This window comes from Rhinopithecus roxellana, chromosome 19, assembly GCF_007565055.1.
Source record: "Rhinopithecus roxellana isolate Shanxi Qingling chromosome 19, ASM756505v1, whole genome shotgun sequence".
Lineage (NCBI taxonomy): Eukaryota > Metazoa > Chordata > Mammalia > Primates > Cercopithecidae > Rhinopithecus > Rhinopithecus roxellana.
Genome location: NC_044567.1, coordinates 5,057,498 through 5,081,387, shown reverse-complemented (window position 1 = coordinate 5,081,387; position 23,890 = coordinate 5,057,498). Strand labels below are relative to the sequence as shown.

Here is a 23,890-nt window from a genome sequence, read left to right as displayed (position 1 = left end):
AGCGGGGAAAAGTGATTTGGGGGTTAGTGGCCATCAGTACTTGGCAGGGGTTCAACAACAGGTGTACTCCAAAAATCCATTCAGTCTGGGCACCAGGCATGACAGGGCAGGTGCCGAATCACCCTCCATGTGATAGTGTGGTGCCCTGGCTTAGTTCCTTTTATCTGCGGATTGCAAGGCCCTTTTGTGGACCAGCACCACTATGGTCACTTGTTTTTGTTTCTGTTTTTCTTGAGACGGAGTCTCGCTCTGTTGCCCTGGAATGCAATGGCGCAGTCTTGGCTCACTGTAACCTCTGCCTCCCGGGTTCAAGCGATTCTCTGCCTCAGCCTCCTGAGTAACTGGGACTACAGGCAAGTACCACGGCACCCAGCTAATTTTTGTTTTTTTAGTAGAGATGGGATTTTGCCATATTGGCCAGGCTGGTCTCGAACTCCTGGACTCAAGTGATCCATCCGCCTCGAACTCCCAAAGTGCTGGAATTACAGGTGTGAGCCACTGTGCTTGTCCTATGGTCACTTGTTATAAGTGGGAGAAAAAGAGGTAAGAAGCCTCTATTTGGATAAGACAAGTCACAAGTCCTAGCTTTCAGAAAAGTGACCTTGTCTTCTTGCAGTGCCTCTTACTAGGGAACATTCTTTCCAAATAATAATAATGCTTGTTGGCAGGGCGTGGTGGCTCACTCAGCACTTTGGGAGGCTGAGGCAGGTGGATTGCCTGAGGTCAGGAGTTCGAGACCAGCCTGGCCAACATGGCAAAACCCCCGTCTCTACAAAAAATACAAAAATTAGCCAGGCGTGGTGGCACGTGCCTGTAGTCCCAGCTACTAGGGAAGCTGAAGCAGGAGAATTGCTTGAACCCAGGAGGCAGAGATTGCAGTGAGCCAAGATCATGCCGTTGCACTCCAGTCTGGGCGACAGAGCAAGACTCCGTCTCAAGAAAAAATGAAAATCATCATCATCATCATCATCATCATCATCATGCTTATTCCACTATTCAAGATTTTTTTTTTTTTTTTTTTTGAGATAGAATCTTGCTGTCACCCAGACTGCCAGACTGGAGTACAGTGGTACAATCTTGGCTCACTGCAACCTCTGCCTCCCGGGTTCAAGCTATTCTCCTGCCTCAACCTCCCTAGTAGCTGGGATTACAGGCTCAAGCCACCACACTTGACTAATTTTTTGTATTTTTAATAGAGATGGGGTTTCACCATGTTGGCCAGGCTGGTCTTGAACTCCTGCCTGCCTTGGCCTCCCAAAGTGATCCGCCTGCCTTGGCCTCCCAAAGTGCTGGGATTACAGGCGTGAGCCACCGTGCCCGGCCAAGAAAACATTTAAACACCCTTTTTTTTTTTTTTTTTTAAGCATCCTGTTTCAGAAGTTATTTATGGTGGTAACATGAGCTGTTCAGAACATAAGGGCAAATTAAAGAGGGAGAGAAAGAGAAGCTCTTTTTCAATTGACTAGGAAGGAGAAGAGGCCACTGGGTGAGGTCTTCCATTTAAGGTAAACTGAGCCAGTGGGATACATTTCTTGGGCTTGGGTTGTGTGCTTCATAAATTGGTTTGAGGCTCTTCCAAGGAATTGTCCAGTGCCTTATTTCCATGGAAAGCAGCCTTCGAGCAACAGGTTGGTTACACGTAAGGTTTATACTTACCTAGTGACTTAGCTGGGGTGGGAAGGTATTCTCATGGCCCAGACACACCAGGATCTGGGTCATCTTCCTTACTGATGGAATTGACGTGGAAACAGGGAGCCATACAGACAAAGTCAAGTTTAGCATGGAACACATGATGCTGTCAGATGGTCATGGGTCTTACGTGGGGAAGAATGGACAGACTTTGTCACCCTGGACTGCAGCTACTTAAACTCAGATGGGATCCTGGCGCCACAGCCAGTCTAGTCATCTGAATGCAACAGGCCTGTGCCAGCACACCTGGACTTTGTTAACACAACACTATGTCTATTATAATGGGAGTTTTAACCCGGTTTTCTCCACCTACTTCCTCAATATGCTACTTAAAGAATGTAGACCTTTCCCCTCCCTTGACCCCGTTCTTTCCAAAAGAGATTTGTATGTTGTAAAAATTATCTTAATGCAGCAATACTTCCTCTTTTAAGTGTGCTTAGTTGAATGTGACAACAACCCTCATAAAAACAGATAAGTTAATTCCTTCAATTGCTTTAAATGAAGGATTTTTTTTTTTTTTTAATTTCAAGGCTCTGAGGGAAAGGAGGTGTTTGGTGACATCTAGTGTCCATTTAGGACTTCCTCAGGCACCATACCCTCTGGTTCGCTGAGTGGGGGATGGGCGGGGGTTTATCTGGGAGGTAATTTGGGAGTAGTAAGTAGGGAGAATATAGGCCTGGGGCACAGGCTGCCCGAACAGTGTGATGAAACTGATCAATGCCTGTCAAAGAGCTATTATGCACCTCTGACCTAATCAAAGGGGTGGGTGAGGGGATCCTATGGCAAAGCATCTTTTCTTATTTATGATGGTACGAAAGAGAAGCAGAAGCTGCCCCCACCACCCCATTTCATGTTAACAAGCAGGTCAACACTGTGCTGTGATGATGAAGATGATGATGATGGTGTTTTCTCTCATTAATAACCCCTATGGGAGGCAACAGAGTTAGGAGGATGGGAATGGGATTTGGGGTCAGCTGGAAGGCAATGGTCATATACCGGTCAAATTCAGTAGAGGCCATTCCTTTCCCCCAGACAGGAACCAATCGTCTAGAACAAACCCTGGCAGCCTCATTCCTTCCAGGTAATTTTTATAAATGAGGGGACACCCATTCCAAGAGAGGACAAAAGGGAGAGGGTGTTTATGTGTGTGTGCATATGCATGCATGTAAACCTGCTCACAAGACGCCCAATTGCACTTCAACCCTATCCTGCAAACCCTATTTATTCTAAAACCCATTTTTTATAAGGAAATAAAATTGGCATTTTTCTCTCTATTTATTCCTAAACAGTTGTCCTGGACAAGACCTTTCACTTTTCTCTCTCTGTGTGTGTGTGTCCATGTGCACACACAGTTTTCAGCTGGGGAAAAGTCCAGAACAGATAATTAACTATGAAGCCCAGTCAGAAATGTTTACCTAGAACCATATAAGCCATGGCAGGGTTAGGTTAATGCTCAGAATCGCCCAATGCTTTACAAACTCCAGTGTAAAAAATTCCAGCCATTTATTTTGCAGCGAATTTATAACAAATGCTGTTGAAGTCTTCGTCTTTTGACAGAGGTAATAATAAATTCACTGTTAAAGACGGTAGTTTAATTCCTTATACCTCCAATACTGCACAGAATAAACCATATTCATCACTGAGTAATTTTTTACTACATAAATCTTTAAAACTAACCGGTGAAGGCTGTTGAGACTGAAATATTGTGAATTTATTAGATATGCCCATGTAGTATTGGATTCAGAGGTTTCCATTCGAATATATTACGGGGAAAATTTGTGTCTTTAACTGTGACATTCCCTCCATTTCCAATCGCCAGTATTATAACAAGCAGCTCCTCCAGAGTCAACTGCACGTTTATTAGACAGAGATTTAGTAATAAACTCCCCACTAATCTGCCAAAGAGGCTGGATGACATTTTGGTGAGGTGCCCTATTTAAAAGGAGTCACAAAAGCTTTGTTTCAGTATAATTATTTTCTCAAAAGGAACTCAGCCTCCCCATGCCTCTTCTGCCACCATTTCTTGGTATTGCATGGACTCAGCTCTCCAACAAAACTAGCAAAATACTGAAACAAATTATAACCTCATTGCTAACACACAGGGCAGTAATTCTTTGCAGGTTATAGGATTAGTTATGCAGGACTGAAGGTAATTGATTAGAACACAGAAAAGCTTAAATTTGCAGACATTCCCAGACATACGGTATTTAAGGCTAATAAAAAGATCATATTGATTCTCAAATTAGAAATAATAGAAAGTGGTTTCAGAAAACTAGTTACTCAAAAACTTTCATCTTGACATATTAAACATTAAAGATACAATTAAATCCTCAGATTTTAACAAAAATCCTTTTACTCTACATATTAATTTTGAGTGAAAATCTGTACCTGATAGATGAGAATATTCTGAACCTTTCTCATGATTTGCTAGTGAAGTGACATTGAAACTAACCAAGTATATCAAATTGTAACACCCTCTCCTGTTTCATTAAGGAAATATTAATATTGCTAAAATGAAAAATATTTTTTTCTTTTAAATGCACAAATGTTCATCATATTTTTAGCAAAAAGAGTCTGCAGTTTCTCTGTTCCTGATAATATTCTATATTTGGGGACAGTTCCAAATACTAAGAACTTCCATGAAGCATTGTGAACTTTACAGTTTTTTAATAAAATTGATTTCTAACTATTAAACAAAGGAGAAAAATCTCCTGGAAGTGCAAGGCTGTAGCCCATCCGAATAATTGTTAAAAGACAGAACCCGGCTAGAAAGATAAGCATAATACCAGCAATTAATATTCAGCATTTCACATTATAGTCAAGAGGATGTGTTTTTCTTTGTGATGTGGCTCATAAGCTAAGAGTGTTGGGAGCCAGACTCTGAGCTCTGTCTTCTTTTTGTGGATGAGGATTAAGGAGGAAAAAAACAGCAACGACAATCCTGCTCCATCTGTAAATGAACAAACATCTTGATTTTATAGCTATTTGCTTTGTAAAACTAAGGAATGAAACAAAAATTACTGGATGCCTAAGTAACACTTTAATTCTGAATTCATTTACGCTGTAGCTATGTAGTTGTCACAAACCATAATGCAGTATTTAATTAAAATAACAGAAGTGTATCTAGCTATGTCCTGGGGTAGCTATCACCAAATTATACTCTATGCCATCGGTATTTTATTTATGAAATGGCAGAATCTAAGGTGCAACTAGGCTGATACAAAAGCATGAACATTTTAAACTTGCATTTTTAGAAAGGCTCTTTTTTTTTTTTTTTTTTTTCCTGCTGCGTCTTTAAATGTTTTCCTCCTCCTATCTTTGGAAGGGGAGGGAGGTTAGTGTAATTGTTTAAAGATCTCTCTAACTCTTGCTTTTCAACTATTGACCTCCTAAGTCTTCTGGCTGTGAAATCCCCTCTGTTTTCATGGAAAGGCTTGCGAGGTTCACAGGAGCCACAGCAAGTGTGGGACATCTTAGGCAGAACTTGGATGTGGGTTCCAGAAGGGTAGGAAAAAAGCAAACCGTTTCAGACTCTCTGTGCCTGTTCCCACATAATCTTCCTTGCGCCTTTTTTCCACCTATAAATACCCGTTGTAGTGTACACGCTTGCTTGCTCTACTTTGTGGATGTTCACATGCAGACATACTGCTCCTTTTCATAAGCGCATAGCATCTATCTTACACGCACCCACCATCTATCTCCTTGTTCACATTGGCTGTCCCATCCACCTCCTTGTCTGCAGAATTATGTTCAGCAAGGTCCCGATTTATAGGAAATAAATAATGAAAATGGAACAGACTGGGAAAGATAATCGAAACATTCAAATTGTTATTTTTCACTGTACTTTACACAAACAGAGCATCTATAAACACCTAGAAAGGGTGTTGGCTGATCCCTAAAAAGCAATGCCTTTTGAAACATTGTAACCGAGGGGGCCTCTCTACACCTTTCCTGTTCCTCCTCTCCTGCTTTTTGATGCTCACCATTTTAAATGGTAAACAATACTGTGTTATTGTTTTCATTCTTGCTGCTTATTTATCCTGTCTATAGTGACAAGTTTTTGTCATCACTTATCCTCTACAAGATAATCCTGAGAATTACAAAACAGAAACAATAATTGTAATCACCTTTTTAAAGAAAAAAGCCCTTGCATTTGCTGTATAAAGATATTCAGATAATGGCATCATCAGATCACAGCCTGATCCTACAGCAAGGGTCTTTTGGAGAGAGAGTTTCTTCTACACACTTGTAATTATTTTAGCCCCTTTCACAGGTCACATAAAAAGTTAATTTCAATTGTTGCTAATTTCCGTCCAACAAGAGGGCAGTACTTTAAACCACCCAAAATAATTGGATTCAAAACAAATTTAGGAAATTGAGTGTGTTAGAAAGCAAATAAAAATATCCTTTTGGTAAGGAGGAGGGTGAAAGTAGTAAAAATGGCCTTTTTTTCCCTTCTTTCCCCTTCACAACTTTGCCATTAAAGTTGCACCTACAGCTAGAAGTTTGTCCGTGAAAAATGGTCATTTTGTTTCTCTGCTCAAAGAATGTTATTAAAATGCTAATTTAAAAGAAAAAGGAGTTAAATATCTAGCGATGGTGCATTCTAATTGCAACCATAATGAGCTCTCTAAATGTGTGTGCCCCTGACACACACAGAGCATAAACAGCAGTAAACAGATCATTAGTACCCGCGTTCATTTATTCTGGCGACCTTACCATGACCCCACTGAGGGTAGGGTGAAAAGCAGGTGGATCTGGCTGTGACACCCCCTAGAGGGATCCAGGAAATGAAGCTATAAGCGGTTGTCATGGAAACGCCTATGTGTGCAGATGATGTAACACACCGACAGGCTGTAGGGCTCCGCAACTGGGACGTTGCCTTTCCCTCGCTGGAACAATCTTGAGGATTAAATTATTCATTTCTTTAATTCACAAAGCAAAAGGAATCCTAATTTTCTTGGTGATGTGCAACTCTCTTCCATTTGTCTAGGGTCTGGAACATGGTGACTTGTCATCCTTCTTTCTCAAAACCCATCCCAGCTAGACCCAAATTGCTGAATCTGGTGCAATCAAGTGGGGAAAGGCAGTGGAAATCTGACACCCAACATCCGTACTTAAAGAGAGAAAATCTAAGGTTTTAAGATAAAATTTAAAATATAGACAGTGTCCTCTCCTAATGAGGGCATGTTGACCAGAGACTAAATGTATACTTGTCCTGAATGAGATGGCTTTGTTTAGAGTGGAGCAGAGACAGGGTTGGCCCTGGGAACTAACAAGCTGGTACCTGATGCCGAGAGTGGAAAGGAGAGAGGCTCCAGCCCCAAATGAACACATCACCCTAGCACACCCTATGTGTGCTTTCTAGCAAGGTGCAAGGAAAAGAGATAAGAGAAAACGAGCATCTGCTCACCCTCCCATGTCCATTTGAGAGAATCAAGATTAATAAAAATAATTCTTTGGAGAATGATTCCACTCTATCCTATCCTGTTTTGCACCAAACAACCTCAATAACCTTACGGCAACAGTAGAATAACTTTTCCTCTTTTTTTAAAAGGAAGCAGAAAAGATGATCTCTGGAAATTATTTTAAAATAAAAAATCTCCCAGCCTGCACCTCCCCCCACACCCCCTCCCCATTGCACTTTAGATGAACCTGTGATATTGTAGCAATGGCCCTTGAAGTGCAGTAGGGAGGTGATTTAGGAGAATATTAAAGGCAATGTGGAGATTCAAGGCGCCTCTCTCAGGGAGATCTGGAGAAATACGCAGCACAGATGGGCTGAGCAGATTAAACATTTCCGTCACATTGTTTCCAAATTGTGTTGTGGTGCCTGAGGCTGGTACTGCGGTCAGAGCAAAACAGAGCGATGCAGAGCTGCGCAGTTTATGGAATACATATTAATACGCCCGTCTCACATGGTATCACAATTCTATCAGCTCCGAAATGGTGCTGTCTCTATTGTTCCTGACTTCTGCACTTAGCACCTTGTTTTCTCCCATCTGCAAAGTGTTTACCTTCCCTCTATCCCTTCTCTCTTCTTTAGGTAAAGTTCAAGTTGTGTGCTTCTTTTCATTTCTCTTTCCTTAGAGCCCCATTTCACCTTTGCTCTTACCTTCACAGCTTATGATTTCTCTGTCATATACACTTGCACACACCCACTCTGTTTTGCACACATTTCACCAACATGCAGTGTGTGCACAGGCCCTGCACACCTCCGTGGCCTCAGCTTGATCATTATCCACTCCCACCCTGTTCAGGACATAAGCTTCACCCTTAAAGCTGAATGTTCTCTCGCACTCAAGTGCTCTGAGACCCTCCATCTAGAGAACACATTCCCCTTCTCAGAACACTTAGCTCGGGGTGCGCTTTGTGGAGTTGTCACCATGACCCACCCCCCTCCCAACTGCTGTTGCTGACTACCCAGCCTTCCCATGTCCCCCTTCTCACACTCGCATACCTTCCCCTGTATCCAGGCCCATCAACCTCCAGGTTAGCAAGTTCCCTGAAATGTAACAATAAATAAAACTAGCTCAATTGAGGCAAATTTAATGACTCATTTTTATTATGATTTATAGACCAAAACTCTGAATAATGGAAAAAGAAAGTGATTGCCAAGAACTTAAAACACACTGTAAAACAGCCTGGAGAGGCTGCCACGCCACCCAAGGTTTCATTCAAGTGCTGAGCTTCGATCCTTTCACAAGTTCCAACACCACTAACCCACCAGCCACCCAACTGCCCATTTCCTTTCTCCTTCTGGAAAATCTCTTCGTAAAACCATCTATGCTGAAAAATGGGCACTTTGTCTTTGGTGAACAATTCCTGTTCCGAGCCTTGTTTTTCTCAGCAGTTAGAAGGATGCTGATTTGGAGCCCTTTATTTATTTCATAGGGTATGATATCCTAAGAAAGCATATATATATATCCAAAGCTGGATTTTAGGAGTAGAGAATTTGTGGGGAAATCCAGAGTAAAAATATGATGTTTGGGACTGACCCTGGAATAGTACAAGTTTCTCTGCTTAGGAATTCAAATTTCCCATCTTAACTAATGGCAATGTATAATGCACAAACACTAATAAGAGAAATAAGCAATCATAAACCAAAAATTCTGTGATTCATTGACCTTTCCCATACATACATCAAGCACTTCAGGTTAGGGGCTGATAGACTATTCTCTTGAAGATGCATCATCTTGTTTACAAGCACTGATATAGAGAACTTTTATGGTAAAAAGAACAAAAAAGTATGAGATATTTTCTGGGAATCTTGTTCCACGGAGGCTTGGAACCCAATTCAATGTGAAAAGAGAATGTTTCTGTTAGGAGCTTTCTCCAGGGAACTGACAGTGTCAGGCAGCTTGCTCCAAGCCATTTGAATGGAAACTATGAGAAGACACCACGACTTTGAAGTCACAGTTAAATAGATAATGCCTTGACTGGGCGCAGTGGCTCACACCTGTAATCCCAGCACTTTGGAAGGCGGAGGTGGGCAGGATCGCCTGAGGTCAGGAGTTTGAGACCAGCCTGGCCAACATGGTGAAACCCCATCTCTAGTAAAAATACAAAAATTAGCCGGGCGTCACCTGTAATCTCAGCTACTCAGGAAGCTGAGGCAGGAGAATCGCTTGAACTTGGGAGCTGGAGGTTGCAGTGAGCTGAGATCGTGCCACTGCACTCCAGCCTGGGTGACAAAGAACAAAACTCTGTCTCTAAAAAAAAAGAGATGATTCCTTAAAAGAGATACACAAGTGCAGTCGACCTTTGAGGAGGGAACAGCCTCTTCAGCTGGAGGGCTGAAGCCCATGAAATCTAGCGTGGAAGGAATGAGGATTCTTGATTCTCCTTCACTGTATTTTTTTTTTTTTTTTTAATGGAGTCTTGCTCTGTTGCCCAGGCTGGAGTGCAGAGGCACGATCTCGGCTCACTGCAACCTCTGCTTCCTGGGTTCAAGCGATTCTCCTGCCTCAGCCTCCCAAGTAGCTGGGATTACAGGTGTGCACCACCATGCCCAGCTAATTTTTTTGTATTTTTAGTAGAGACGGGGTTTCACCATATTGGCCAGGCTGGTCTCGAACTCCTGACCTTGTGATCCACCTGCCTCACCCTCCCAAAGTGCTGGGATTACAGGCGTGAGCCACCGTATTTTTAAAAAGCTGTATTTTTTAAAAGCAGGGACTTGTGTGTGGGGAGTGCAGGGATACCCACCCTGGGCCAAAGTACAGATCCACCCCATAAAGACCATTGTATTTTTTCCTATAGAGTGCCGGCTGGTAAACTGCAAAGGGTTCATAAACCCTTTGAGAATCTGATGAAAGGTCTGGGCCTCACCCCAGGGATGAGGCCTATGTACACATGCACACAAAATTTTACACCAGTTTCAGGGAGTTCAAAGATTCCTTCACATCCATCCAAAGAGAGGCCAGGGGTTCACAGACTCTGGTTTAAGAATCTGTGCCCTGGAGGATGGTGAGTTCCTCTTGTTGGAACAGCCTAGGATTCACTGAGCCTAGAAATTGAATTCTCATCCCAAGACAGGATGGTCATTCCAGGTCATGTCTGTGGTACTCCAGGGGAGCCATGGAAGAGCTTATACAAATAGGAACCAGCAGGGAGGACAGAAATTAAAATGTAGCAATCATGGAGTAGGGGTATTTAATCTTTTTTAAGGCTTATGATAGGCGCCTGCTGGTTTTCCCCCCAATATCCCCTGACACCTACTGACAGGGTATTTGCAGCACCACACAGGGACTCAGGGCCCTGTGACAGGAGGAGCACTGAGGAGGTCCATGATAGTCTTGAAACCATAAACAGCAATAGGAAACCACTGGAGGCAGAGTCAAGCTGTGCGACATGTCCGTTGTTGGTGGCCATACTGCTTTTTGTTTATAGAATTTGCTATTCTTTTTATGGCAGGTTTGGTAGGGTTTTTTTTTTTCCTTGTTAATGGAGATTAGCAACATAAATCCTTTTATGGCAGTGTGAAATCTGCCATAAACACTTTTGATTGTTGCTGATGGTGAGCACAGCGTCTATTTCAGGTTCACTCAATGCTTCATTCATCCAGACCAGTAGTTTCTCCAGCCAGATCATGGAGTCCAAATAGCCAACTTTTATTTTTAAGACTTCTTCATGTGGGTTGTTCAAAGAGGTGGGGCAAGGTTGGTATTGAGAGAAGCAGATGTTTAGTCAAACCTAGAAATATGATGAGAACAAACCATACACTGTGCTTATTTTAGATGAAAGGTTTCTAAAAAGACTTTGTGGCAAGAAGCAAGCCCTGATGGAAAGGTTTGTGTTTTTTTTTAAATAACTTTTTATATTCTTATCTAAAACATCTTCATTGAACAATTTTGTATAATTTAAATCTTAGCCCTACCATTCAGAATATATGTAGAGTTATGGAGTAGTGAGCATGCATAATTCTGAAGCCCTAACACTGTCACTTGTAGATGTGTATCCCTACCTCGATAGAAATACTTCCAAATTGAGGATTTCAGTTCTCCTGGGAGCCTCTCAGCATTTTTCCAATCTTTCCAAACATCTGGGCAAAGAGAAATCAGACTTTATAGAAAACATTGATCCCAGAAATTCAGTTCTCTTTGCCATCCTAAAACTAAAACCCAAGAATCAGCAACTTAATAAAAATGCAGTAAATTAGCACCTTTAGACAGGAGCAGGGTTCATTCAGAGCTGGGGTCTGCCTGACTGAGCCAGTACTCTCTCCATTTTAATAGTTTAATAAAAATTAGCATAATTAACGAACATCTGTATGATCCAGAGTGGTGCAATTTGGCACTTGGAAACGAGGGCTTAAACATGATTGCTGTGAGTTTAATGTTGTTTTAATTCTTTTTGGCACTGTGCAGTGAAATAAACGTTTGGTGGTGATAGTTCTCGGCCGGATCTCATTTGCATTTTTCTCCCTTTGATTATGAGCAATTGTGGACTCCCCAGCAATTCATCAAAGTAGAAATTATTTTAAAATACCTCGTGGTGTTCAGACTGGGCTGGAGCAATGCATGGGGGTGGTAGTGGGAGAGAAGGTTAGAAATTTTCCATTCATGCTTTAAACATCTCAGCCCTGCAGCCCTTTTCGGGTATCCAGCCAAGGGATGAAATCTGGAAAAGACAGTCAGATCCTGGGACCTGTAGGTGCTTTGATTAAGCTCCCAGGCTCCCACAGCAGGATACATATGGTCTCTGAGACTGTGCCATCCTCCTTACACTTCTGCCTGCTCTTTTGTTTTGAAGGGCAGAGAGTTGATTTCACTCATTTCAGTTCTCACCACTGTGGCGAGGCTTCTACATCTGCATTCGGCAGGGTCAGTGTTCCCCTCCAGCAAGAGCAGACAGACTGGGAGCCTGGCTTTTGCAGGTGCCCTGCTGAGCCTCATCTGCTTCCTGTTCACACCCTCTTCGAGTTGGCAGAGAACACCTTCCCAAGGCTTCGTCCCTACTCCTGGCATTACGACTAAAAAGGGGTGCTACAAAGTGTGAGTCAAAGTTAGGAGCATTAAACAATCCCAGGGGAGCAAATGCCTTGTACTATCCCCTGCAGGTGATGCAGATGACAGCATCTGGCAGGTGGAAGACCACACTTCACACATTTCAGCAAGTTGACTTGGATCAAAAGACTCTCAGACAACACAGTGCCCACCCTCTGCCTGTGGGATAGCAGAAGAGCTAAAGCTAGTTTTTATGAGTTACAATGTGAGAGGAAGACAGAGTATGTTATTTCCCCTTCACAGCAAGGCCATTCACAGCAAGGCAACACTGCAAGAAAACTTGTCAGAAACTGCCCTAACTTAAGTGTTGGAAAATGGACGGTAACGTAACTTGTACCAAGAGGAACTTAAAAATGCCCTGAGAGGGTGGGCATGGTGTAATCCCAGCACTTTGGGTCCCGAGGCCGGGGGATCACTTGAGCTCAGGAGTTCAAGGCTAGCCTAGGCAACATAGCAAAACCCCATGTCTACAAAAAATAATAATAATAATAATTAGCAAGTAAAAAATAATTAGGCAATGGCATGCACCTGTGGTCCCAGCTCCTCCAGAGGCTGAGGCAGGAAAATCTCTTGAGCCCAGGAGGCAGAGGTTGCAGTGAGCTAAAATCATGCCACTGTACTTCAGCCTAGGTGAAGGGAGTGAAATCCTGTATCCCCCCCAAAAAAAGTTAAAGAATTCTAGGTAATTTCCCATAAGACGCTGCAAACTGCAGGGAGAAGCTGGCCTGGGAGAGAGAGGAAATGAGAAGGTGTGGTGGGTCAGGCACAGTGGCTCACTTCAGTAATCCCAACAAGCAAGAGGATTGCTTGAACCCAGAAGTTTAGGACCAGCCTGGGCAACACAGGGAGACCCCATCTCTATAAAACAAAACAAAGTTTTTGTTAACTAGCCAGGCATGGTGACATGTACCTGTAGTCCTAGTTACTTAGGAGGCTGAAGCAGGAGGATCACTTGAGCCCAGGAGTTGGAGGTTGCAGTGAGCTATACTTGCACCACTGCACTCCATCCTGGGCAACAGAGCGAAACCCTGTCTCAAAAAACAAAACAAGAAAAGAAGGTGTGGTGTAGGAAGAGGTGGCAGACAGACACATTCAGTTATTTAAGGCTGATTTTAACAAGGCAATTCCCTGGTCCTAAAAGGATCAACTCAGTAGTCTCACTTCTTGTGGCATTTCAGACTCTTGTTGTTGTTTACGGAGCCATTTGAGGAGATTGTCTCCAAAGGTAGTTGATCTTTTTCTGCCACAACTAGTTCAATCACCAGGGGAATATCTTGGAGTTAGTTGTAACTAAATCTGCTCAACTAAGAGTACAAATTCCCACTGCCCCCTTCATTTCATCACAATCTCATTTAACGAGTATTTTTTTTTTAATTATTTATTATTTATTTATTTTTTTTATTTGAGATGGAGTTTCGCTCTTGTTGCCCAGGCTGGAGTGCAATGGCATGATCTCAGCTCACCGCAACCTCCGCCTCCTAGGTGCAAGCGATTCTCCTGCCTCAGCCTCCTGAGTAGCTGGGATTACAGGTACCCTCAAACATGCCCAGCTAATTTTTGTATTTTTAATAGAGACAGGGTTTCACCATGTTGGTCAGGCTGGTATCGAATTCCTGACCTCAGGTGATCCACCCACCTCAGCCTCCCAAAGTGCTGGGATTACAGGCATGAGCCACCGCACCTGGCCTCATTTAACAAGTATTTATTTGGCCCCACTCTGTGCTGGGTACAGTGCTGAATGCTGATAACACAAAAACAAACAAAACCAACAAGGTCCAGTCCTCAGATTTCCAACTAGTGATTGACACTGAGACAAAGACAGACAGATAGAAGGCAGTGTAATCACAAGCTCTTTTCCAGGAAAGCACAGGGCACAGCACTGTGTAACCAGGACCCCACACAGAGAGTGTCAAGGAGAGGCTTCTAGAGAGTAACTCAGGAACTGAGATCTGAAGTCTGTTTAGGAGTGAGCCCCGTGAAATGAGGAGGGAAGTAGAGGCTAAACAGGCAGAGGAAAGGTTCCAAGGTGAGGGAGCCTGTGGCCCACGGGAGCAGCGAAGACAAGTGCTGTTTTACTAAGGGACCCTAAATCTAGGAGGTGAGTGACAATGCTGAACAGTGAGTGGGACTGGGTCATGCAGGGCCTTGTCTACTTTGTTAAGAAGTTAAGCGGTGGCCGGGCACAGTGGCTTATGCCTGTATTCCCAGCACTTTGGCTGGCCAAGGCAGGCAGATCACCTGAGGTCAGGAGTTCAAGACCAGCCTGGCCAATATGGGGAAACCGCATCTCTACTAAAAATATAAAAATAAGCCAGGTGTGGTGGCTGGCGCCTGTAATCCCAGCTACTCAAGAGATTGAGACAGGAGAATCGTTTGAACCCTGGAGGCAGAGGTTGCAGTGAGCTGAGATCGTGTCACTGCACTCCAGACTGAGCAACAAAAAAAGGCCGGGGCACGGCAGCTTACGCCTGTAATCCCAGCACTTTGGGAGGCTAAGGCGGGTGGATCACGAGGTCAGGAGATCGAAACCATCCTGGCTAACACAGTGAAACCTCGTCTCTACTAAAAACACAAAAACTTAGCTGGGCGTGGTGGCGGACGCCTGTAGTCCCAGCTACTGGGAAGGCTGAGGCAGGAGAATGCTGTGAACCCAGGAGGCAGAGCTTGCAGTGAGCTGAGACTGTGCCACTGTACTCCAGCCTAGGCAACAGAGCGAGACTCCATCTCAAAACAAAACAAAACAAAACAAAAAAGTTAACAAGGGGCACTGGGAACCCACTGAAACTTTTCAAGCAGAGCAGTGACATTATCAGTGTGCACTGTAGAGACCGAGTCTGGCTGCAGAATGAATAGAGTAGAGAAGAATGCTGATACAGAGACTAACTTGGAGATTGTTTCTGTAGTTCTCATGTGAGATGACAGCTACATGACCCCAAGGTATTGGCAACTGGGAACGGAAAGAAGATGGAGGATTTTAGTAATATTTTAGAGGGAGAATTGACAGGACTCAAGGATTGATTAGAAGAGGGGGATAGGGCTGGGCGCAGTGGCTCTAACCTGTAATCCCAGTACTTTGGGAGGCCGAGGCGGGTGGCTCACCTGAGGTCAGGAGTTCGAGACCAGCCTGGCCAATATGGCAAAACCCTGTCTCTACTAAAAATATAAAAATTAGCTGGCCGTGGTGGCACGTGCCAGTAATCCCAGCTACTCGGGAGGCTGAGGCAGGAGAATTGCTAGAACCCGGGAGGAGGCACAGGTTGTAGTCAGCTGAGATCATGAGATCATGCCACTGAACTCCAGCCTGGGTAACAAAAAGCAAGACTCCGTCAAAAAAAAAAAAAAAAGAAGAAGAAGGTGAAAGTAAAATTAGGAATGACTCCTGAGATTCCAGCCTGGGTAACAGTGCATTGTGGTACAACTCACTGAGATAGAGAACCAAGGAAGCAAAGATAGCTTTGGAGTCAGGATGGAGGTAAAGGCAGGATGACATGATAAATTTAGGACATACTGAGTTTGAACAACTTGGTGGAATGCACTTGGCTATTGGGGTCCAACACAGACCTGGGCTGGAGCTCTGGTCGTGAGTGATAAACACAGACATGGTGGATACACTACAGAGGTATATGGGATTGCTCTAGTAAAGTGCATCAAGACAGAAGAGAAGGCCGGGACAGAACCCTGGGAAACAACCACATTAAAAAGCAGAATTGAGCGAGACGAGCCTGCAAAGGAGAATGAAAAGAAGTAACCAGAGAGGTAGGAGGGAAACCAGGAGAGGATAATTATCATAGAAACTAAGAGAATAAAAGGCCTCAAGAAGGATCAATAGTGCCAGCACTGCTGAGAGATCAAGTAAGATAAGGACTGAAAAGTGCTCAGAGAACTTGAGCAATGCAGAGGTTACAGGAGACCACGGAGAGAAAGCGTAAGTAGAGGACGGCAACAGAGCCTGACGAGAGTGGCTTCAACAGAGAACAGGAAGGAAGTTGGAGCAGTGAGTGAGTAAACTCTTCCAAGTGTGGCATAGACTAGCAGAAATGGGAAGTAGACATGCAGTGGGAGCTATTTAATGGTTGTTTTCAGAAATGAGAGCAACTTGAACACCTTTCAGTGCTGGTGGAAGGAGCCATTTACTTTACAGGCAGAGGTCAGTCTCCACAGAGCATCGTCTCTCAGAAAGAAAGGAGAAGGACTGCAAGTGCATATTGTGAGGAGTAGTCTTAAACCAGGGGAGGGATGCTTCCCCGACTTTAATGGGAAAGAAAGATGGTTGTCAATACAGGTAAGTTCCTGCTTTGGTGGCTGGAGGCTGACAGATCTGATGGTTTCTCTTTTCCTTTTGAAGGTGGAGAAGAGGTTGTCAGGAGCAACAAGAGTTTCAAGAGGGGAGATATTAGATATCATGATTCTATGACAATTATATGCACCCAGAGATAAAAAGATCACCAGATAATGCTAGGGACTCTGAATTTTCCATATCACGAATCTGGTTTTATTTATTTAATTTTTCCTAATAGAACTCAGCAACCAGGTGTACAAATAAGCAGTTAGCTCTCTGGTACCCCAAATCCAATTGAACTGGAATATGTGATATTTCCCATTCTTAAAATTGCATTCTGGGCCGGGCGCGGTGGCTCAAGCCTATAATCCTAGCACTTTGGGAGGCCGAGACGGGCGGATCACGAGGTCAGGAGATCAAGACCATCCTGGCTAACACGGTGAAACCCCGTCTCTACTAAAAACTACAAAAAAACTAGCGGGGCGAGGTGGCGGCGCCTGTAGTCCCAGCTACCCGTGAGGCTGAGGCAGGAGAATGGCGTGAACCCGGGAGGCGGAGCTTGCAGTGAGCTGAGATCCGGCCACAGCACTCCAGCCTGGGTGACAGAGCGAGACTCCGTCTCAAAAGGAAAAAAAAATTGCATTCTGGGCCAGGCACGGTAGCTCACACCTGTAATCCCAGTACTTTGGGAGGCCGAGGTGGGTGGATGATAAAGTCAGGAGCTCAAGACCAGCCTGGCCAACATAGCGAAACCCCATCGCTACTAAAAATACAAAAATTGCCGGGCGCGGTGGCTCAAGCCTGTAATCCGAGCACTTTGGGAGGCCGAGACGGGCGGATCACGAGGTCAGGAGATCAAGACCATCCTGGCTAACACAGTGAAACTCCGTCTCTACTAAAAAATACAAAAATCTAGCCGGGCGTGGTGGCGGGCACCTGTAGTCCCAGCTACTCGGGAGGCTGAGGCAGGAGAATGGCGTGAACCCGGGAGGCGGAGCTTGCAGTGAGCTGAGATCCAGCCACTGCACTCCAGCCTGGGCGAGAGAGAGACTCCGTCTCAAAAAAAAAAAAAAAAAAAATACAAAAATTAGCTGGGTGTGGTGGCGCATGCCTGTAGTCCCAGCTACTCAGGAGGCTGAAGCCAAAGAATCACTTGAACCCGGGAGGTGAAGGTTGCAGTGAGCTGAGATCTCACCACTGCACTACAGCCTGGGTGACAGAGCGAAACGCCATCTCCAAAGAAAAAAAATTCATTTTGGCCAGGTGCAGTGGCTCACACCTGTAATCCCGCACTCTGAGAGGCTGAGGCGAGCAGGGATCACGAGGTCAGGAATTTGAGACCAGCCTGGGCAACATGGTGAAACCCCGTTGTTACTAAAAATACAAAAATTAGCCGGGCATGGTGGCATACACCTGTAGTCCCAGCTACTTGGGAGGCTGAGGCAGGAAAATCTCTTGAACCCAAGAGGTGGAGGTTGCAGTGAGCCAAGATCGTGCCACTGCATTCCAGCCTGGGCAACAGAGTGAGACTCTGTCTCAACAACAACAACAACAAAAATTCATTCTAATTTTACTTCTTTCAAAAGAAAGACAACATTTTCTGGTGCTATCAGAAATAGCCCCATACTCAGAGTGGGCACAGTGACTCATGCCTGTAATCCCAGCTCTTAGCAAGGCCGAGGCTGGTGGATCACTTGAGGTCAGGAGTTTGAGACCAGCCTGGCCAATATGATGAAACCCCATCTATACCAAAAATATAAAAAATTAGCCAGTTGTGGCCAGGCACGGTGGCTCACGCCTGTAGTGCCAACACTTTGGGAGGCCAAGGCAGGTGGATCATCTGGGGTCAGGAGTTCAAGACCATCCTGGCCAACATGGTAAAACCCCGTCTCTACTAAAAACACAAAAATTAGCCAGTCGTGGTGGCGCATGCCTGTAATCCCAGCTACGCGGGACGCTGAGGCAGGAGAATCGCTTGAACCTGGGAGGTGGAGGTTGCAGTGAACCAAGATTGCGCCACTGCACTCCAGCCTGGCAGACAGAGCAAGACTCTGTCTAAAAAAAAAAAAAAATTAGCTGGGTGTGGTGGCATGCACCTGTAATCCCAGCTACTCAAGAGGTTGAGACAGGAGAATTGCTTGAACCTGGGAGCCGGAGGTTGCAGTGAGCTGAGATCTTGCCACTGCACTCCAGCCTGGGCAACAGTGTGAGAGTCCGTCTCAAAAAAAAAAAAAAAAAAAGAAATAGCCCTTTACTCTTCAACATCTGTTGTGCTTTTGAGAAGCTTTTCTGTATTCGAGGAGCTGCATCCTCACCCTGTGACAACTCCTTAAACTCTCTTTTAAACCTTCTCATCCTCTTTCTTGTTTGCTCCTCTCTGTGACTAGCCTGTCATTATTAATGCGCCTGTCACCTCTCACCTGTGTGAGGGAAAGAATCTAATGTTTAGGGCACCTACTATGTATCAAACACTTTCAGTTGTTTTTACTTCAGTGATGCAATTTACATCCCTACAAGATAGAAGGGAGATATTATCCCTACTCTCACAGACAAAGAAGCTAAAGCTAGGAGAACCTAAGGTCATGTGACTACTAAATGACCAAGCGAGGATTAGATCTCAGTCTGTCTGACTCCAAAGCCCATTACTCTGCTGTAAGCTCCCAAGGAGCAAGCAATCTTCTGATTCATCATTATATACCTCATGGGAACTCAAACAGCACTTTGCACATAGAAGATGCTTGATAAATATTATTGATTTGAACTATGACTTAACCCCTTGAATATCTTTAGTGTTCTGGCAATTTAATGTGTGCCCAACTCTAAGAAGCTATACCATTCGGCTTGGTTTAAAAAAAAAATGCTCTTTAGGTTCAGCAAGGGCATCAAATGTGCTAACTTTACAATGTAGACAGGAAGATGGCAAAATGAAAGCGCTTGCTCTCTTCCTCTAGATGACTTTTTTTAATTTAATAATCCCATCAGGGAAGTTAACAGTTCACAGTGATAATGGCAACAGTGAAACCACCAAACAGAATCTCCCATGCAATCACTAGAATAAACGAGCAGAAGCATGAACAAATTCTAACTGACGCATCCTCTTTTCACTTTTCAGGAGTATAACATGTATGGCTGGTGGGTGGGAGAACTGAACAGCCTCATTGGGATTGTTCCGAAGGAGTATCTCACCACTGCCTTTGAAGTGGAAGAAAGATGAAACCCAGGTATCAGAACCATTGCCAATGAACTGCCTAATAGTTGAGTGGAACTTGTTGGCCACTACTTTGTTTCTCTGAAAGATGAGAGTTGCCAGTGAAGTAGCTTTTCTTCATTTCTCATACTAATGCTTGTGATTTACCACTGATGGAAAGAAAATGCCTCTGGAATTGTTTTTTTCTTAAATTTGTGGACAGTGTCACTTAGGATAAGGTTCAACTAAAAGTAACTTAAAATCTAAACTAAAAGTGACTTAATATGGAAGGCCAAGCATGGTGGCTCACACCTGTAATCCCAGCACTTTGGGAGGCCGAGGTGGGCAGATCACCTGAGGTCAGGAGTTCAAGACCAGCTTTACCAACATAGTGAAACCCCATCTCTACTAAATATACAAAAAAAATTAGTCAAGTGGGGTGGCGGGCACCTGTAATCCCAGCTACTGGGGAGGCTAAGGCAGGAGAATCGCTTGAACCCGGGAAGCAGAGGTTGCAGTGACCTGAGATCGCACCACTGGACTCCAGCCTGGGCAACAAAGTGAGACTCCATCTCAAAACAAACAAACAAACAAAAAAATTAATACAGAAATGTATTTTTCTCTTCTGTAAAAATCTAGAGGTAAGTGGTCCAAGGTATCCAGTCCCAGGTACATTTTCTTTTTGTTCTTCTCTGGGTGCCCAACCTTCCCAAGGTTACCTCATGGTCAAGACAGATGCTCCAGTTCCAGCCATCCTGTCTGCATCCTACACAGCACATCAGGAAAGAGAAGAGAAGGTCAGGCCAGGCACGGGGGCTCACGCCTGTAATCCCAGCACTTTGGGAGGCCAAGGCGGGCGGATCACGAGGTCAGAAGTTCAAGACCAGCCTGGCCAACATGGTGAAACCCCGTCTCTATTAAAAACACAAAAAATTAGCCGGGCATGGTGGCACGCGCCTGTATTCCCAGCTACTCAGGAGGCTAAGGCAGGAGAATCACTTGAACCCAGGAGGCAGAGGTTGCAGTGAACCGAGATTAGGCCATTGCACTCCAGCCTGGGTGACAGAGCAAGACTCCATCTTGAGAAAGAAAAAAAAAAGAGAGAGAGAGAAAAAAAGAGAGAGAGAAAAGCATACTCTCTTCCTTTAATGGCACTTCACAGATGTTGTGCACACACTTCCTTTCACATTCCATGGGCCAGAAGTTGGAATATATGGACACAGCAAGCTGTAAAGAAAGCTTATAGCCCTGTGTCTAGCTTAGAATTGGGAGATTCATGATTAAATACAAAGGGAAGAATGGATATTGGGATAAAACTGGGAATTTTTGCCATAGGGATGGATCTAGGTTTATCCCCAGCTCTCAAACCCAGGGCACCATTTCCCCAAAATGCCCACATATTGCAATATGACTGACCAAGATTAGGAATCCAATACGAGGATTCCTACGGAACGTAATCAAATTAATTTTTAAGTAATAGAGAATGTGGTTTTCAGGGCCAGGCACACCTGTAATCCCAACACTTTGGGAGGTCAAGGCAGGAGGATCACTTGAGATCAAGAGTTTGAGACCAGCCTGGGCAACATAGTGAAACCCGATTTCTACAAAAAAAATTTTTTTAAAAAATTAGCCAAGTGTGCTGGTGCACGTCTGTAGGCCCAGCTACTTGGGGGGCTAAGGTGGGAGGAATGCTTGAGCCCAGGAGGTTTGAGGTTGCAGTTAGCCATGACTGCACCACTGCACTCCAGCCTGGGTGAAAGAGCAAGACCCTGTCTCAAAAAAAGAAAAAGAATAGGTTTGTGTTTTATTAGCAAGAACCACATTGTGTTTCAAAATAGTGGGGGTGGGTGTTTGGTTTGGGTGGAGTAATAGTGGGAGCCACTTTGGTGCAGAATGGGTTTTGGTTAGAATTAAGATGCTGATGGAGGGCCCCCAAGACCAGCATGTTGTCACTAGCTCCATCTTCTGGCCTGAAATAGGAGCAATCTTCATTGCTGGGGGTAAAGAATGGCATCAGTGTGACAGTGATACAAACAGTCCTTGGAGTCCAGACCAGGGCCCACTCTAGTGTGCAGCAGCAGCTGAGTGAATTCATTTAGGAAAATGCATAAAGGATAGATCTTATTCTCCAATGCCCTTGTACAACCATACAACAACAGCTCAGGCCTGTCACTCAAGGTTTGACTTTATGATTTTCCTGATGAAGACTCTGTTTCATGGCCACAAGTGTAGAGAGTTGGAATTTTTCTGTCAAATCTAAACAAATCCAGCCGGCCGGGCACGGTGGCTCACGCCTGTAATCCCAGCACTTTCAAGGCCGAGGCAGGTGAATCACTTGAGGTCAGGAGTTCGAGACCAGCCTCACCAACGTGGTGAAACCCCATCTCTACTAAAAATACAAAAATTAGTCACGCATGGTGGCGGGCACCTGTAATCCCAGTACTTAGGAAGCTGAGGCAGGAGAATCACTTGAACCTGGGAAGCGGAGGTTGCAGTGAGCCAAGATCATGCCATTGTACTCTAGCCTGGGTGACAGAGAGACTCCATCTCAAAAAAATAAATACAAATAAAAAACAAATTCACCTTTTTTCACTCTGTCATTTATTTGTTTATCTCTTCATTGTCTTTGGCCCAACAAATCTAAGAATTTATCCGGCCAGGTGCAGTGGCTCACGCCTGTAATCCTGGCACTTTGGGAGGCCAAGGGGAGCGGATCACGAGGTCAGGAGTTCGAGACCAGCCTGACTAACATGGTGAAACCTTGACTCTACTAGAAATACAAAAATTAGCCAGGCTGGGTGGCGGGCGCCATAATCTTAGCCACTCAGGAGGCTGAGGCAGGAGAATTGCTTGAACTCAGGAGGCGGAGGTTGCAGTGAGCCGAGATCATGCTACTGCACTCCAGCCTGGGCAACAGAGCAAGATTCTGTCTCAAAAAAAACACAAAAAACAAACAAACAAAAAAACGACTTTATCCTATTGGCCATTTTTGGTTTGGGTAAAAAAAGAAAAAAAAAGAAATTATCCTACAGCTATACTTGCACACATGCAAAATGATAGGTATATAAGGTTCATTGTAATAGCAAACACTTGGAAATGACCTAAATGTTTAATAGAGAACTAGTCAAATAACTATAGTACATTCATAGAACTGAATATTACGCAACAGTAAAAAAGAAAGGGAAACTGTACGGAATACATTCTGAGATATGTTGGTAAGTTTAAAAAAATAAAGCAGCAAAGAATGGGAGCCAAATTTGCCCCATTTGTATAAAAAGGGACTGGAGATTATATATACCTATTTGTTTATATTTGTATGGGATATTTCTGGAAGGAGACACAAAATGATAACATGGTTGCCTCCAAGGACAGAGAAACTGTGAGACAGGGTAGTGGGGAAAACATTATACTCTGTGCCCTTTAATACGTCTCTATTTTGAATCATAAAAGCAAATTTATGTATTTTTTCTCCTTTAGGAAATATATTCTTCCCCTCTACTGCCTTTATGAGGAAACTGATCATCAAAAGTTCCCACTCCCTATTTCTGCCCCCCCACCAACGCCTTGGACTCCTCCCTTTGCTGAAGAGACCCAAGTCTCTGACACCTCAGAGTGACCGTAAGCTACCAGAAAGACAAGTGGGAAGAGGTACATTCATCAAACCTGTTACTAAACCAGCCTAGTCATAGCTCATCCCCATCTCTAAATGTGTCCACACATTCACATCTGCCTTTTCCACAAGCTTTTCACAAAGAAGGTGAGAGAAGGAAATCTTGGGAGGAGGACATTGCTGGTTGTTCTGGCTGGTTTGAAAAGCACAAATAAACCTGAAATGTGTTTCCTTGCCATGTGTGATGACGTTGAGCTCCTTTTTGTAAAATGGTATCAATATGTCAGCTCTGGGCATTTTCACCAACTCCCAACAAAGTGGGGACAGCATGAGAGAAAACGAAAGCCCAGAGAAAAAAGGAGACTTAGAATTGTCTTTCAGAGTAGAATCTTCTCTGGAATCCATGTCTGTTGTTTATTTTTTGTCTTTTTCTTTTTTTTTTTTTTTGAGACAGAGTCTTGCTCTGTTGTCCAGGCTGGAGTACAGTGGCATGATCTTGGCTCACTGCAACCTCCACCTCCTGAGTTCAAACAATTCTCCTGCTTCAGATTCCCGAGTAGCTGGGATTACAGGCGCCCACCACTACACCCGGCTCATTTTTGTTTTTTGTTTGTTTT

The 23,890-nt window shown here is 44.1% G+C and overlaps 1 protein-coding gene across 6 annotated transcripts in view; it reads left to right on the top strand.

The window, feature by feature from the left end:
• The window catches only part of SKAP1 (src kinase associated phosphoprotein 1), a 294,324-nt gene extending 270,811 nt beyond the window's left edge, over window positions 1-23,513 (top strand). For 5 of the 6 annotated variants that reach the window (XR_004054889.1, XR_004054888.1, XM_010359289.2 and 2 more), the window contains 2 exons: window positions 19,589-19,697; window positions 23,141-23,511. Coding sequence is in view for 4 of the 6 variants with exons in the window: in XM_010359289.2 (XP_010357591.2) it covers window positions 19,589-19,690 (102 nt within the window). In the remaining 2 variants the exon portion in view is untranslated. Of the gene's footprint in view, window positions 1-19,588; window positions 19,698-23,140 lie in introns of all 6 variants that reach the window. The other variant, XM_010359237.2, reaches the window with a different exon arrangement.
• The last annotated feature ends 377 nt before the right edge of the window (window positions 23,514-23,890 follow it).